The sequence below is a fragment of the Ursus maritimus genome, unplaced genomic scaffold (genome assembly GCF_017311325.1).
Source record: "Ursus maritimus isolate PB19 unplaced genomic scaffold, ASM1731132v1 scaffold_21, whole genome shotgun sequence".
Lineage (NCBI taxonomy): Eukaryota > Metazoa > Chordata > Mammalia > Carnivora > Ursidae > Ursus > Ursus maritimus.
In genome coordinates, this window is record NW_024424564.1 from 5,691,360 (window position 1) to 5,709,830 (window position 18,471).

At 34.0% G+C, this 18,471-nt stretch overlaps 1 protein-coding gene across 2 annotated transcripts in view; it reads left to right on the forward strand.

Annotated features, from left to right (window-relative positions):
* Positions 1-18,471, forward strand: part of MON2 (MON2 homolog, regulator of endosome-to-Golgi trafficking) — a 97,404-nt gene that overhangs the window by 23,671 nt on the left and 55,262 nt on the right. For both annotated transcript variants that reach the window (XM_008684231.2, XM_008684237.2), the window contains exons 4-10: positions 468-599; positions 3,728-3,857; positions 5,931-6,028; positions 6,742-6,867; positions 9,023-9,217; positions 16,984-17,108; positions 17,515-17,651. In XM_008684231.2, the coding sequence (XP_008682453.1) occupies positions 468-599; positions 3,728-3,857; positions 5,931-6,028; positions 6,742-6,867; positions 9,023-9,217; positions 16,984-17,108; positions 17,515-17,651 (943 nt within the window). The remainder of the gene's footprint in view (positions 1-467; positions 600-3,727; positions 3,858-5,930; positions 6,029-6,741; positions 6,868-9,022; positions 9,218-16,983; positions 17,109-17,514; positions 17,652-18,471) is intronic.

Sequence of the window (18,471 nt, forward strand, 5' to 3'; positions counted from 1 at the left end):
ATATAACATTCTAAACAATGTCAAATTTAATTGACTTTATAAATGTGTTGTTAATTTGAGTTGCATTTTGTTTTTTGTATACACATTATAAATGGAATAATATATGAAACAGTAGCAGTCTCAGTTAATTTGCATAGGTCTATAAAGGTCCAAATGACATATACCCATATTGTAGAAATGATCTTTGATTTTTTACTAGGTATCTCAGAACTGCATGCAGCTGTTTGCATATATTCAGATGGTGTATTTTAAAGAAATTTATTTTTTTGAGAAGAAAATTCATTAGCTGTGAATCTCAAATTAGTTAAGAGTTGTGTTTCGATCTATAGATCTAGAAACATGGGTCTTGTTATTATGATCAAGAGATTCTCTCCAGGTGAGGTAACATTTGTACATCTTTTTTTATCTAGGGACCTAATCATCTTATATTTTATTTGCTGACAATAATTCAGATAATTATTTTACAGACTGCAGCTGGAAATATAATTAATATGCTTTGGCAGCTGATGGAAAACAGTCTTGAAGAACTTAAGCTACTTCAAACAGTTCTTGTTCTTTTAACAACCAATACAGTAGTTCATGATGAGTCACTCTCTAAGGTAGGAAACCTGTTGTCAAAGTTCATAAGTGCTTTGAGACAGTATTTGAGTAAGCTTGCTGAAAGAGGAAAGCCTGGTACTATTTGTACCAAAAGCAACTTCCCTGTAGCTATCATGATAATGGACATTGCACGTTAAAAACCACTGGTGCCTTATTTTCCCCAGATTAGAGTTGAAATCAGGTTAAGGTAATTGAGCAGAGCCTGTTGGGAATAGCTAACAGGTTTAGTCATGAATAGGAAATGAAAAGAGAAAACTAGCAGAAAAATAGGAATAGAGAGAGTAAAATATGTTTGCAGGTATCCGTATTCTCCTCATTGCATTGGGTATTCCTGTGAAAGCTCTTCCTTTCCACCTTTTAAAAGTAATTTTACACGTATGTGATATGTAAGCCAGAGAGTTTAAATCTCTTTCTTAAGTAGTTGGAAAAGTGACCTTTTGGCATTTATACTAGATAAAGCTGCACGTATGGTAGGGGTTTCTCATTTCTTCCGCATTCCTACACTCTTTGGAACATGTTAACAGCTGTCTGTTATTTATTTCACTCTTTAAAAAGTTTTTTTTTTAATTATGAAATATTTCTAAAGAACAAAGTACAGAGAATAATATAAAGAACAATCTTTAGTTAATGGTTTATTTAAGAAATTTGTTGGACTCTCAATAATAGTTCTGTTATAATTTGCATACCTTTAGTGATGGGTGGCCAATAAAGTAGAAAAGTAGACTGTCACATTAAGCTGGATATATGCTTTCTAGAGAGTATATCTTTTTTAGTTATTGATTGATGTTTTTAGGTCATAATGAGATTTTACTCAATTGCAAATAGCTTATTCTTTTAAGCTACCTGCTTTATAAAATATTTTATGTATTCTTGTGTATTCTTTTGTATGTCCTCCCTTTTGGTTTCTAGCTATCAAATTATTGTTCTGATACAATATATATAAGAGTTTATAAAATGCTGTCATTTAACCTAACAAAGCAGTAAGAACTGATTATAGCTTAAAATTAAATGTAGGGCTTGCTTTAGTATGTTGGTTAATTTGGAATGTAATATTTTGGGATAAAAAGTGAAGTATAGAGAAATAATACAAAATTGAGTAGTATGAAAGCTTCTACATAACATATGCCTTTCCTTTATGTTGAAATTTAAACAGTAATGTTGGTATCAAAAGCCTGTTTCCTCTAAAATTTTAATGTAATTAATATGATAAGGCATAGAATTTAGACTACCATTATGTTTTTCTCCAAGCATCGCTTCTTTTAAAACTAAAACTTTTAGAAAAGCATGTAGGGGAAAATTTTTGTGACCTTGGGGTAGAGATTTCTTAGGTAGATAAAAAAAATCTCTGAACCATAGAAGAAGCCACAGTATGGGGAAAATATTCATAAATATCTCACAAAGAACTTTTATCTAGAATGTTTAAAAAACGTTTACAACTCATTCATAAGATAATCACCCAAGACAAAAACGGACAATTTTTTTTTAAAGATTTATTTATTTATTTGAGAAAGAGAGAATGAGTGAGTGGGGAGAGGGGCAAAGGGAAAGAATCTCAAGCAGACTCCTCATTGATTATGGAGCTGGATGCAGGGCTCGATCTCACAACCCTGAAATCATGACCTGAGTGGAAATCAAGAGTCGGACGCTTAACCAACCGAGCCACCCTGGCACGCCTGCACAAATTTTTTTATAGACCCTTCACAAAATAAGATGGCTAATGAATACATGGAAAGTGGCTCAGCATCATTAGTTATCAGGGAAAAGCAAATTAAAACCACAAAGAGGTATCATCACACATCCATTAGAGTAGCTAAAATTGAAAAAGACCAACCGTATCAAGTGTTGTTGATGGTGTGGGAAAGAGCTGAATTCATACATACTGCTGGTAGGAGGATAAAATTGTAAAATCACTTTGGAGAACTAGCATTTTCTTAAAAAGTTTAACCTATACTTACTGTGTGATTCAGCCTTTTTCACTTCTAGTTATTTATCCAAGGTAAATGAAAACACATGTCTTTTTAAAGATTTGTATATGATGTTCACGGCAGCTTTATTCACAATGGCTAAAAACTGGAAGCAACTCAAATATCCATCAGCAGATGAATGGATAAGCAAAAGATTTGGTATACCTATACTGTGAAATACTATTCAGGAATCAAAAAGTACAAACTACTGATTCAAAGAACGACATGGGTGAATTTTACAGATATTACAAGTAAAAGAAATCAGACACAAAAACAGTGCATACTGAATGATGAAACACTATTCGAGGAAAATGCCAGCATGTCTGTAGTGAAAAAGGCAAGATGGTGGTTACCTGGAGCCAAGGGTGAAGGAAAAAATGGAGGGCAGAAGAACACAGAATTTTAGGGTGATGAAACTGCCTTGTATCTCGATCGTGGCAGTGGTTTCATGGGTGAATGTAACTATGCGCACTCATCAAGTTAAATACCTTGAAGAGATACAGTTTATTGTATATAAATTACACCTTAATCAACCTGAAGTTGATTTTTAAAAAGAAAGAAGGACTCCTTTTAAAAAATTATAATTTTATTCATTTATATGCTTAGCATATTTATATATTATTTCTCCAGATGACTTAGTGATATAACAAACTTTGAGTACTTGTTATTTGCAAAACAAGTCATTCTGGGGAAATAAAGCACAATGCTTATTTGAGAGAGAAAGAGAGAGACAGTGACAGTGAAAGAGAAAGAGAGCAGGAGCAGGGAGGAGAGGGAGGAGCAGACTCTCCGCTGAGCAGGGAGCCTGATGTGGGACTCGATCCCAGGACCCTGGGGTCTGACCTGAGCTGAAGGCAGATGCTTAACCAACTGAGCCTCCCAGGTGCCCCATCACAACACATGTTTATATACATATAAAAGAGCCAAGTTATGAAAGGCATATTTCACATTATCTTATCTAATCTTATGTGGCTGTATATTTATAGACTTTGAATTATTTCACAGTCCAAGGATTTTAGTAGTTTTATTGTATAAGAGGGTAGGACTTCTAGTATCTGTGATTGGAACAGCCAAACATGATTTACTTAGTTTTGGATTACATCAAATAAAATAGTTATTCTGTTCTTCAGTCCTTTTTCACTAAATGAAAATTGTTCTTTTAGGCCATTGTTCTTTGTTTTCGACTACACTTCACAAAAGATAATATTACAAATAATACAGCTGCTGCTACCGTGCGACAAGTTGTTACTGTTGTTTTTGAGAGGATGGTTGCTGAAGATGAACGACACAGAGGTAGAGTGATAAAAGTGGTTTCCTTTTCACAATGTGTGGTTCTTCTATCCATGATTTCTCTCTTGATTTTCGGTCTTTGCCCTGTGAACTTAGGCTGCCTAAAAACTAGAATACTTTAAAAAATATATTTATTTTACCAATATTATGATATTAACAGTGGCAGTTCAAAAAACTATATCTCCAACAGTGTTATCACCCCAAGAATAAACTCTTTATTTTCCATGTGTATTTCTAATTATGCGTAATTTCATGTTTTATATCAAATATTGATTGCATTATATGTAGTTTTAGCCAAACATTACATTATGTGAATTTTTCATGTTATTCTTTTTTTTTTGTAATTTAAATTTTATTTATTTTTAATGAAGATTTTATTTATTTGAGAGAGGGAGAGAGCGAGCAAGTGAGCACCAGCGGGGGAAGGGAGAGGGAAAAGCTGACTCCTGCTGAGCAGGGAGCCCAGGATCCTGGGATCATGACCTGAGCTGAAGGCAGACACTTAACTGACTGAGCCACCCAGGCGCCCTGTAATTTAAATTTTAATGGATGTACTATGTTTTGTGACTATTCTACAGTTTAATGAACTAGTTTCCTGTTGGACACTTACATTGTGTTTAGTATTTTAGTACTCTTTTGAGTGTCCTCCTACATATTTTTTTTTCATTTGAATTACTTCTTTAAATTTCCAAGAGTAGGTTTCCCTCACATGAATTTTTGTCTGTGCCTATTAGCATGTGTTGATGAAGGATATTTATGTAATGTAAATATTAGTCTTTTCATATTTTCATCAAATACCTTTATTGTAATTTTAAACATCTTTTTCTTTGTCATTTTAAAAAATTTTCTAAAAACTTAGAAACATGTAAGAGAGCTGAAGATATTGTCTCTGTTGTAGTTTTTAAAGTTGGTAACTTTTAACTATAGAAATTATGTTTTATTCATTTGTTATTGTATGAAAAGTAAATTATTCCCCATGATTAGTTGAAAAGATCATAAGGTGCTACCATGATGAGCAACCTATCTGCTTTATGTACTCAAGAAGCAAAAGATTAAAGTATCTTTCCCTTTTACATAGGGAAAATCCCTATGTAATCCCCCCACCCCCAACTCTTAATGTTATGCTGTCATTTCATTTGAGGTTCTTTTGGTATTACTGATAAAAAATGGCAATACTAGTAAGTAATGGTAATGCTGCCTATTCTAATAATTTCTTTACTTTTTCTGAAGTTAACCATTGGTCAGTTTTACCCATCAGTTTCAGGCATTCTTAATCTGTTGGTTTATTAGACTTTTTCTGCTTCGGAGTATTGGTTTTTCTGCTTTTTTCCCAGGGTAAATGCAGCTTGAATTCTAGAGTTTGAAATATTAAGGAATTAAAGTTAGAGGATAAAACAGGGCAGTTTTTCAGTTTGGATGGGTTATATATTCATAACTTCAGTGTGATTCCTGGATTGGTAGTTTTAGCTGTGTGTCTCTAAAGACCAGTATCTCATTTAATACTTTCTAGTAAGGTGGAGATACTTAGAACCTCATTTTTTCCCCGAGTAATCATTAAGTCAACATTTATTCAAAACAGGCTGTCATAATTTACAGAAAATGATATTAGTATTCAAAGAAATGCTGAGTTGGGAAGCAATTTTCTAGCTGACAGTCACTCAGTACCTATAACTGACATAGTAGTTGTGGTAGATCAAGTAGTTAATTCTTTTGTTTATGCTGAGATGATATAGGAATTAACCATGTGGTAAACTTTTATATATTTGATATTTAAAGGCACATTTAAAGATTATGTGAATTTCAAATACATAAAGGGATTGGGGAATGGGAGACTGGGAAAATCAAATATATGGATAAAGATGCTAAGCTCATTAAAATGACGTAAGATAGTAACGGGTAGTTTTTATGGCATTTTATATAAAAATAAATTCTTAATGTTTTTTCTCATTTTGGAGGTGTAGTTCTGAGCCTACATTTAAAGTTTATAATTTCACAAACACGTATTTATTTTAAATAGTATATGTGATTTATTACAAGTCATTATAACCCCTAAAACCCATCTTACTTTGATTGCAGATATTATAGAACAACCAGTACTGGTTCAAGGAAATAGTAACAGAAGATCTGTCAGCACGCTCAAACCTTGTGCTAAAGACGCATATATGCTTTTCCAGGTATTTCAGTTGATAAAAATAATTTTTACTGCAGAATATAGTTTTGTGTGAATTTTTGATTTTGGAATTTTATGTCTTGAGTTAATTTTTCAAGTATCAATTTTTTAAATTGTCAAATTTTAAGGGTCAAAAGTTGTATTTCAAAAATGTTCTAAAACATTAAAGAGCATCTATAGCTAAGGAACTTGATAAAATATTACATTTCACTTTAAGGAGGTAAAATGAATTAAGCCCAGAACTAGAAAAAAGGGCATATTAGGAATGACTAGTAATATAAAATAATTCCTTTAACATAAAAATTTAACTAATAAGCCTTTGGTCTACTTTATATAATTTAATATACAAATACCTGATTTTTATGTTACTCGTCATGGATATATCTTTTAAGTAAAATAAGATTTATCTGCACTGAAAATTTTGTTAGTTTTTTATTAAAGGGTTATTTTAAGTGCTTTTTACATTAAAAGACTATTAATCATTTATCTGTGCACCTTATATATTGTCAATAGTTATATGAGTCTTTAAAAGTTTACTTATATAATCAAGTATATAGTTTGTCAGAATTGAATTACCAGTGCTTAGCTTCTAAGGAGTAAAAACAACTATATAAGAAGAGATAACTTTTAAAAATTAGAAATTTTGAAAAGTACATTTCATTCCAGGATGTGAATGTTTTATTTATTTTTTATTTATTTTTTGACTTATTTTCCCAGGACCTTTGTCAGTTGGTTAATGCTGATGCCCCTTACTGGCTAGTAGGCATGACAGAAATGACTCGAACATTTGGCCTTGAATTACTTGAGTCAGTCCTGAATGATTTTCCACAGGTCTTTTTACAAGTAAGCCATTTGTAGTATCTTGCAACAAAATTAATCATAATTTTTTTACAGATATTTTTCAAGAAAGTAACATGTATTCTCCCACGTTGGAGGATTGAAAGAATTACAGCTTTAGACTTTAGACATGTGATAATTTAGTATTATCTTACATTATTGTAGTGCCCTAACACTTCGAAATTTTAACATTAGAAGAAATCCCTGGAGACCATCTAGTGAGGCATTTCCCAACATGTGGGTGTATGAGGGAAATTTGGTATGTGAGCTGTTTTTTATAATACTTAAAAACTGAAAAATTGTTACTTATTTTTACTTGTTTATATGTAGCTATGTGCTTTTGGAAAAAAGAAGTAGTCAACGGTTAATAAATTTAACTTGCAATACAAAATATTTCAACATAGGCAGTTAATAGGGGGAAAATTAAGAAAGAATCCAAACTTCTAATTTAACTTGCAAGAAGCTAAAGTCTAAAATTCAGTGATTTACATAGGGTTCCTTAGTTATTAGCAGATCTTGAACTAAAATTTAGATCTTATATATTCCTTCCCTAAACCATCTATTTTATCCTTCAGCTCTCACCTACAAAATGTGTGAATCATATGCCACAATAGTAGAAGAACCTTTAGCCCAGAAATTGGAACTGAAATTTTTATTATATGGTTGATAATTTGGGGGCATGGAGATCACAATGACTAATGAGAATAGTTTGAATAGAGTTGGAATGGTTCCTGGTGGTTATGAAGGAAGCCCATTGTAGTCAGTTGAGTGGTGAGGGGGAAGAAGTGGATAGATAAAACTTAAGAATTGTCTGTAATATTTATCAGTTAACCAATATATAAATTAGTGAAGCATAAAAAATGTACATTTGTAGTCAAAGGAACTAACTGTAGATAAGTGAATAGAATTTTAGATCACTTAACTCTTAAGATGCCATTTTGGGGGCAGAGAATTAGAAAGGATGTAATTAAAGTGCATATAAAAGTCTGGAAGAATGTACATTCGGAAGTTAGCGATGATAAAATAACTTATCTCCAGGAAGTGAGATTAGGCAAGGCTTTTATTTTTTATCTTTTCACTTACTGATATTTTCTCATTTTTTTCCTCTAATGAATCTGATTTTTATAAAGAGACATTTAAAAAATCCTGATTTTGAGCAAATAAATTCAGAGCAAATAAATTTCTCTGGGCCTTCTTTTTTTCCTTTTCTGTAAGATTAAAGGATTAGATTGATTTTTATGATTTTTGTCTTATTCTCAGCCTCAGTGATATTTGGATGATTAAAAGAGCAAAATAATGTATATTTGAAGTTAGACATTAAATATACACTGGACTTCATACTATCAGTAAAATGGGGTACTTTTGGCTAAGACAGGCAGGGAATTAACAGTTAAGGAAGGTATAATATGCATAATATGCCATGACTGTAAGTAAAATTTAAGAATCCTTTGCAAGATTTCCCGGACTTCAAAATAATTACACAGGGCGCCTGGCTGGCTTAGTTGAGGAGCATGTGACTCTTGATCTTGGGGTCATGAGTTTAAGTGCCATGGTGGGTGTAGAGATTGAAGAGACAAAAACTTTTAAAAAATAAAGTAATTATGCTTATTTGTCATTGAGTGTTTTTAAAAATCAGTTTATTGTGTTCTGTTCAAGCAATCTAAGTAGAACAAAATAATAAGTTAATTATTAAATCTTCTATGCATGAATGGAATTTTTATCTTGGCCAAGTAAAATTAATGAATTATATGACATATTTTATTTATCTGGTGTTCTCTCAGCTGCCTATTTTAAATGCTTTAGCTGTTTGAATTTTTGTAATCTGGCTTCTTCTGTTCTTTATGTTTTTAATTGCTGGTGTCCTACCAAAATCACAATTCCTAATAATAAACCACTTAATTCCAAGTCATTAAATGTTCCTTTTTAAATTAGATTCTTTTTAAGACTTTTTGAAATATTGGTGATCATTTTGATCTTACACTCTGAAAGAGCAACACTAATTTCAGAGTTGTGTGTAAACTGTAGAATAATAAGCTAAACAGATAATAAAGCTAAATTATTCATACTGATTATTAGTAAGTTTTATTTGCTAGTAAGACTGTGTTTTAAAAGTATTAAGTACAAACTAATTCTTTTTTTTTTTTTTTATCCTTGCAAATAGCACCAAGAGTTTAGTTTCCTTCTCAAAGAAAGGGTATGTCCTCTTGTGATAAAACTCTTTTCTCCAAATATAAAGTTCAGACAAGGTTCCAGCTCTTCATCTTCTCCGGCACCAGTTGAAAAACCATATTTTCCTATCTGCATGCGTTTGCTGAGAGTAGTATCTGTTCTGATTAAACAGTTTTACAGCCTTTTGGTAAGTGCTAATTTTCATGTGTGTTTGCATGTGGAATCGCATGTAGTGCTCTTTTTAAATGACGATTTATTTTAATGCATTCAGCTTTTTTGCTTCAGAATTTCTTTTATAATATTTATAGGTATTTTCCTAGTTACTCTATGGGTTTATTCTATCTTTTCTTATACTTTGCTTATGTTTTATACAGTATTTTTAATGTATGTCAAGGGGAGTCATGGCCTGTTATTTGAACCCTGATGTCATGACCTGAGCCAAAACGAAGAGTCAGAATTTGTGGCTTGGGAATTCAGCTTATTAGCAAATTATCTATATCTCACTTGAAGGATAATTAGAATTATGGGGTCTTTGTTTTATGCTGCTTTCATTTATACTATTTCATGTATCTTAACAGATTAAAGCAAAGAAGTTAAAAATTTGGTAAACTGTAGGATTAGAAATCAACTATTTTGACTTCTGGCCCAGTATTGTATTTATTTTTCATAAATTTATGAATGTAGAATATGTTGTGATATTCCTGATCATAATATATCAATGTAATAGTTTTCAGAGAAAATGGTGTATTATATTTCTTTTTAATTTTATGTTATGTGAAATTCATCCTTGTACAGTTTTTTAGCTTATATCCTAATTTTAATTAACAGGAATAATTGGTTATTGATAATTATGGAATAGTAAACTATGTAAACTTATAATACTTGAAATACTGTGAGTAGTCAGTATACTAAATATTAGAGATAACCAACAACTTTACAAACTAATAGTTTATACTAAATTCTGTGGAGAGCTTTTTAAAATAAAGGGCTTTTAAAAAAATATTTATGATAAACATGTCATAGATTTTCTTTTCATATTCCAAATCCATTTATGTACAATATTTTCAGAAATCAACTTTATAAACACTGTAGTTATAATTATTTCTGGCCACACAAACTATACCTATAATACACATTGATGTATTTAATGTAAAAACACTTGTGGGAAATCAAGTCACTTCAAACAAATTGCTGTTTATTAGGGACATTGTTAAGTTATCAGAGTTTAGTGCCAAAGGTTTAAGAGTCTTTTGGTACACTCTGTAATTGTTAGCTTGGACTTTTTGTGTTCCACCAAAATTAATAACATAATTGAACATTTAGGTACATAAGTTTGTGAATTTACTTTAGTACATAGCTCCATCTTTCTCTGTAAAGATTAACTTTTAAAAAAATTACAGTGTTCCTCCCAACATATATGGTATTTGATGTAATTTCCCATAATTATATTTAATTGGAAAAACAATACTATTTTGTCTAATTATATACAGTTGAAATGGAGGGAAATTCTGTGAGTCTTTACATTGATTAACTTTTGAAAGTTTTGAAAGGTCTCCTGGTACTTGCTGAAAATAAATGAAAAGTAGCTTAATTTCTCCAAAGACGGAGAGCTTTTACCTGTCAGCTGTTATGTATTTTGAATTATATTTATTTATAGTCTGTTTCAATACACAAAGAAACTTTTTAAAAATGTAAACCAGAGTGACATCAGTAAAATGTTGGAATATAAAGCTGAGCCCCTCTGTCCCCCACAGAGACACCAAGTTAACAGTACATAGATTATCTCTGTGAGAACTTACCAGTTGAGAGGTTATAGCATCCTGGGCAAGTGTAAGGCAAAGCAGAGAGGTTAATTAGAGTGGGTAGGAAAGCTCATTGTACTTAGCTGCATACCTCATCCTACTTCTTACACAGCACAGCATAGTGTGATCAGGAGAAAACTCCCAGCCTACGGCTTCTCCTTCCGATGGGAAAAAGGTGAAGTGTGCATCCACCATTCTGACTTTTTGGGGTATGCCCAACTGGTTTCTGTCTCTTGGGGCGCTGACTGGAAAGGCAGCAGCACACTTGGGCCTGCTGAGAACAAAGGCAAGCCCTGCTGCTTGCTGCTGCCAGAGAGTGTAGTACTGCGGACATCAGCAGGGGGAGCTCCTGAATAGAAACAAGTAAATGTCTTCAGTTGGGAAGTTACACACATAAGCCCAGAGGAAACAAACACATAGACAGAAGAGGCTTGAGAGGATCCCAGGCTGATTGGTGAAGATCTTTCCCTGTACAAAGCCAGTCCATAAAGACTAAAAGAGTTGGCTTTTTTCAAATGCCCAAATTTGAACAACAACAAAAAATAACAAGGCATACAAAGAAACAGGGAAACATGGCCCAATTCAAGGAACAAAGATAATCTCCTGAAACTAACCATAAAGAAATGGAGGTCAGTGAGTTACCTGACAAAAATTCAGAGTAATCATAAAGACGCTGAGTGAGCTAAAAGAGAATACAGACAATTATATGAAATCAAGAAAGTGGTGTATGAACAAAATGAGAATATCAACAAAGAGATAGAAACTATAAAGAAGGATAAAACAAAAATCTAAAGCAGAAGAATACAGTAACTGAATTGAAAAACTCACTAGAGTGGGTCAACAGTAGACTAGGTCAGTAGACTAGAAGAAGGAATAAACAAACTTGAAGCCAAGTCATTTACAATTACCAGGTCAGGGGAGCAAAAAAAAAAAAAAAAAAAAAAAAAAAAGAATGAAGAGCCTCTAAGGGACTTAGGGCATACCGTCCAGCAGACCAAGATAAACATGTCTAGTAAAAATGCACTGGGTTACACTCTCGCACTCATAACACCTCAGACATCAGACATAAGGATTTTTTTTCCCCACATTGACCAGTTCTCTGACAGCCACATATTCTACATTTCAATTCAGTTCTGACACTAACCAGAATTAGCACAGACCCTGCAGTTAAGGACTCTCGCAAGTAGTAGGTTGCCCGCTTAACCAGAAATTCTAACTTGGCTGTATATGGGAAGTTCCCACAACCTCCTCTTTGGGTTTGATAATTTACTAAAGAACCTAGGAAAACGGTTTACTTCTTATTGCCTGTTTATTACAAAGGATATTTTAAAGGATACCACTGAACAGGCAGATGAAGAGATTCATAGAGCAAGGTATGGAAAAGTCCTAAGAGCAGGAGCTTCTGTCCCCATGAAGTTGGGGTGTGCAACTCTCTTGGCATGTATATGTGTTCACCAACCTGGAAGCTCCCTCAACTCTGTATTTTAAGGATTTTTATGGTGTTTTCATCATGTGGGCATGATTGATTATTAACTCAGTTTCTACCACTCTCCCTTCAAAGAATGAGGGGTGGGGCTGAAAGTCTCAAGCTTCTAATTATGGTTGTTTTTTCTGGTCTCCAGCCCCTGTCCTGCAATCCAACAAGAGTTGCCTTATTAGAATGGGAAGATACTATTCACATAGGAAATTCCAAGAGACTTAGGAGCGCTGTGTCAGATGCTCCTATCACTCAGGAAATTATGAGGATTTTAGGAGCTCTGTGGCAGAAACCAGGAGCAGAGACCAATGTATATATTTCTTATTACTTCACAATACATTATGGGAGTCTCAAATGAGGAAAGAAAGGGGCAGAGAGCTCTCATGATTTATTTACTTATTTGAGAGAGAGAGAGAGCATGCAAGCTGGAGGAGGAGCAGAGGGAGAGAGAGAACCTCAAACAGATCTGCACCAAGCACAGATGTGGATCCTGACATGGGGCTCATTCTCACAACCCTGATGTCATGACCTGAGCCAAAACGAAGAGTCAGATGCTTACTGACTGAACCAACGAGGCGCCCCAAAGATTTTATATATTTTTTGCAAATCTCTTTAATGTCTAGCTTAATAGAAGATAGCTGGATTTTCATATCTTCTGTTTTCATTCTGTTGTGATAATGTTGTTTTGGTTGAAGCATATGAAGAAAATCTGACTTCTCAAAGTTATGTAGTTGGAAAAGGTAGAATTATCATCATGGGTATTAATATTATCTCAATGGTGGATATTCTTCTTTGATACTACACCAAACTGGACTAGTGACGGTTTAAAGGTGTAGGATCTGAAACCTTAGTAATGACATTTACATACTGTGTTACATTTAAATTCATTGATTCATCTTGTGCTCTGATTGGAACTTCTATCCATACACGAATTTGTAATATGTATTTTAGTTGTGCGGATATTCCAAATGTTAACACTTCATACAATACCAAAAATGGTGTATGTTAATCACTAACTATTTATCAGATAAATCTCCTGTTATTAAGAAGTTGTCAAGGTCACAGTGGTAGATAAATAATACTGATTTTTGTTTGACAGCTTGAATCTTATCATTGGCAACAAATACTGTCATTTGTTTTCCTTAAAGCGACAAGCTTACTTTGTTCTTTTTTTTTTTTTTTAAGATTTTATTTATTTATTTGACAGAGAGATAGCCAGCGAGAGAGGGAACACAAGCAGGGGGAGCGGGAGAGGAAGAAGCAAGCTCCCAGCGGAGGAGCCCGATGTGGGACTCGATCCCGGAACGGCCGGATCACGCCCTGAGCCAAAGGCAGACGCTTAACGACTGCGCTACCCGGGCGCCCTACTTTGTTCATTTTTGCCAAAGTGTCTGCAGTATACACAAGTCTAAATAGTCATAGTTTACCATTTGCTCTTTCGATTAAAATGGTGTTCCATAGGGGATATAAGTGACTAGATCAGTCCCGAACTGTGCTTTTCCTCCAGACAACCATTGTACTTTGATACATAGCATAAGTGCTTCATATGTATTCTCATTTTGTCACACAGAAAATTAAAAAAGACATGCACTTATAGGTCAGACTTAAGAAAATCAATAATTTAATTATATATTTTATTTATGCTATTTTTTTTTCTTTGTGGTTCCTTAGCGAAACAGACTTTTTTTTTTTTAAAGTGTGTGATAGTGAAGAATACAAGGACACTAGTGCAGTCTGGTGTTAGTGCCTTGATTCTTGATAAAGCTGTTTTACCCATCATTGCTTTTGTACCGTCAGTACAAATGTCAATGCACTGAAAATGGCAAGTAATATTTTACATTATTGTAAAAATAATTGTGACCTCACTTTGACCCCACTTTGGGGAATCATTGAACTAGAGAATCTGTTCTCCCCCAGTATTCATCAGCTTCTCTTGTTCTGTCAAGTAGCTCAGGGGTGGAGACAACTGATACTCAAAGGTTAGTTCTGTTAATATATCTAGAGTGACTAGAGGAAACTGGAATGCCCCAGTCATTCAGAAAGAGTTATAATAAAGCTAGTATACTATATTCTTTCTCTTTTCTATCATCTGAGCTAGGTGCTTCTCTGTCCTCTGAATCATTAGGCTTTGGTCCCAGATATCTTTTTAAGGAAGATATGTTTAAGGAATTTATGAAGCTTAGTTATAAGTGGCCAGTATATTTCTCTTCTGCCTTTGACTCACTGCTTTTAAAAAGGAAGGAATGGGGCTAAATTGACTTATCCTACCTAATTTTCTACTTCACATACATGTCTCCAACAAAGGATCTTAGCACTAACAAATCCATTAGCTATAAGGTTGTTAACTGTTACCAGGCCTTGAGAAGTAGACTCCTGCATTAAATATTCTATCAGACTTTCTTTATTGTGTCCTAAGCCAACAGTTATCTTATGTACATAGTCCATCAGAAATCCATGTGATACTGTGATTAGAATTTCTACTGGGATGACTTTGATTAATCTTAAGCATCAGTTGTCTCTGGACTACTGTGCATTACCAAAAGACTGTAGGAATTCAGAAACATTCATCACTCTGCATGCTTATAATGGAGTTCATGAAGTATTTTCATGCCACAAGGAATTAGACTTAGGCCATAGATACCAGTCTTAATACCGGTTTCCCTCTGAGTTCGACCTCTTGGGGAAAAGGCTTAACAGATTCACAGCAGGCGCCCTCCATTGATGTCCTTGAGAACAATGCAATGACCTCAACAGGAGTTCTGTGATCAGACATTCACACTTGGCAGGGAGGGAGGAAGGGAGAACAAAGTTCCAGACCTCAGGAGAGAGGCTCTCCTTTACCGAAATCACAAGGTTTTAGTGGCTACAGTATAAATTTATTGTTTGATTTGTGCTCTAGTCTCTCTCCCAGAGGAGAGAAAATGATATACTCTTCAAGGCAAGTTTTATAACAATATTTCCTTTGGCTGTGGTATAATATAAAGTGATTTAAAGCCTTTGTTTTCTGGCCTCAAAACCTAGCCGATGAGCCTTCAGTTCTACCACATTTATATTTCACTTTCATTCTAAAGTAGGTAGTGCACATTTGGAGGACCCACTAATGTTAAAACTCTGTAGTAGATAAAACTTGTGCAGTGAGTCACCAGCATGATTCTTTTTCAGTTCTTTACTAAAAGGACCATTTGTTTAGAAAAAATAATGTGCTCTGCATTTGCGTGGCATTTTATCATGTTTGGGAGATGTTTTTATTCTTACAGTTTTCTCATTTGATTTCTCAGAAAGATGTAGATACTTTTATACTTTATAAGAAGGTTGTGTAGCTTGGCATCCACTCAGTTGGTGGGTAAAGAAGCTGAGCCTATCTGATTTCTGATCTAGTGCTTTTCAACTGTCTCATGATTAGGACAGTGCTAAACCTCTGTTTTATGACTTCCCCAGTCGTAGCAGTCCACGAGTAACGTTTTTAATTATCCCTCCTGCTTTATCCTCATGATTGTGTTCTAATTTTAAGCATTCAGTTAACAGTACTGAAAGGCATTAGAGAATACCAGCTGCTGAGACTTTGGGCGAACATCCTGAGGGCTGCTATGTTCCTGAAATTTCTTGCCCCATGTGATGCTTGCTTATTTTGGGGTACCCCCAGCTAACTCGTCCAATAATGTGCTGCAGTTGGTGTAAAAGGAGGCTTCCGTTTGGCCTAGTAATCACAATGTCAGGTTCTTAGCTCCCAGAGGTTCTGCTGTGTCCTCAGTTAGTGTACAATGGAAGCAATCCATTAACCTTTGAAAAACTTGGTTACTTTTTTTCTGGTCGTTTATGCATTTATCAGACATTTAATGCATAATGTTGAGAATGTGCTTCAAACATTTTTATTTACAAAGAGCTTGCAGAGGAGATGGTTTATATTAATAATAATGGTAATGATAACTAATACTTATAAAGTGAAACTATGTACCAGGCCTTGTTCTAAGTACTTTATGTATCTTATACCTGTCAACTGCTGCAGATTCCTTTTTGTTTTCCTACTAGAAAATTTATATTAAATGTGCTTAGGCTTATTGAAGCTCTCTGTTTAAGCAGCAAAAGAACATATGGAAAAACTTGTGGTATTATTGAAGAGTAGAGCATATATCCTATCAGCAGTTTACATGATATATGCTACCTGCCAGGAATGAGGATGGTGTGATGGTGCATAGTGCTTTCTAAAGAATAAGGGTAGGGGCGCCTGGGTGGCTCAGCCATTAAGCGTCTGACTTCAGCTCAGGTCATGATCCCAGGGTCCTGGGATTGAGCCCCGCATCGGGCTCCCTGCTTGGCGGGAAGCCTGCTTCTCCCTCTCCCACTCCCCTTGCTTGTGTTCCCTCTCTCGCTGTCTCTCTCTGTCAAATAAATAAATAAAATATTAAAAAAAAAAAAGAATAAAGATAAAGATTAACCATATTAGCAGATCACTAGTGTGTTTTCAGGGATGTAGAGAGACACTGATTATTTTTACTCTTAGCTTTTCCTATGTAACTGCTTTTCCCTTCTTCTTTTTCTGTACTCCCCGTTAAGAATTTTAATTTATTTAAAATTGGAAGATTTTATTGTTTTGTCCATAACACTAAGAACAAGAATGTAATTTATAAATTCTCATCTTAGATTTAAAGAAATATTATTAAAAAATCTTTTTAGGTAACTGAATGTGAGATATTTCTGTCACTTCTGGTGAAATTTCTGGATGCAGATAAACCACAGTGGTTACGAGCTGTTGCCGTAGAATCAATACACAGACTGTGTGTGCAGCCTCAGCTCTTAAGGTAAAACCTCAGCAATATTTTGTTAAATAGATAGGTTAATGCTTGCTAGTAAGAAGAGCTTAAATATTTATGCCCAAATATTAGTGATTTCTAAACAAAGAAAATTGTGTATTGTATGTATAAGGAGGGGTAGTGGTGTGAGTGTGGAAAACAGTCGAGAGGTGGGCAAAAAAATATGGGTAGTAATTGCCATCAATCCAAATTTATTGGTTAATATGGCCAAGATGATCTTTTTAATAACATTGGGCTCAGTCTGAAACTTTGTACTAACTTAGTAAAATCATCAGGCGTGATGTTTTAAGTATAATATTCAGACTGGTACATCAACATTACTTGCTATAAAAAATATTTAATATTTTAATATATTGAAATGTTTTTCTCAGAAACATTTAAAATTATATTACAGGTCATTTTGTCAGTCCTATGATATGAAACAGCATTCTACCAAGGTTTTTCGTGATATTGTGAATGCCCTGGGATCTTTTATACAGTCCTTGTTTCTTGTCCCTCCTACCGGAAATCCTGCTACAACAAACCAAGCTGGTAAAGGCTAATTCATATTTTGTTTTTTTTATATTCTGCCATGATTTACTGTATTCACTATTCTGAGAGGATATTTTATAGAAATTTTGTGACTGGAAAAATTTGGATTACCTAAATGTATTTGGAGTAAAGACTTGACTTAAAGAATATTCAGTCTCATTGAGGCAGCTATGTTTATTTCTTTCAAGAATATGTTTCCTTCTCTGGTATACTTTCAGTTTCTCTAATCACATAAGAATAAGAGTTTAGATGCTTATCTTCATTTTAGAAGAATCTTCATTTGGGGGCGCCTGGGTGACTCAGTTAAGTGTCTGCCTTTGGCTCAGGTTACGGTCCCAGAATGCCTGCTTCTCCATCTCCCTTTGCCCCTCCCCCTGCTTGTGCTTTCTCTGTCTCTCAAATAAATAAATAAAATCTTAAAAAAAAAAGGGGGGAGGATCTTCATTTTGTGCCTCTTTTTAAAGAATCTGGTTCACCACCTTAGGAGATTGTTAATTAGTCTCTCTTTTAACAAAATAGGTAAACTTGATTTAAGCTTGTTTGGAAATCAGCGTATGGCTTCTTATTTCTCTTTGCCTTCTTTATATTTATCTTCCACTTTTTACTGTCTGATTAATGGTTTCTTCTTTATTTTCACCTCTGATAAAAAATGGTCTAACAAAAGGTGTATTATAAAGTTTGTCAGTAGTTTTACTTATTAGTACCTTTTTTATAAAAAAGGAAATGGTATTCTGGGGATATAGAGTCTCTAATAGCCAAAACAGGATTAATAAACTTCATTTATTCATGTAGTAGCCATTCTTTTTTTTTTTTTTTTTTT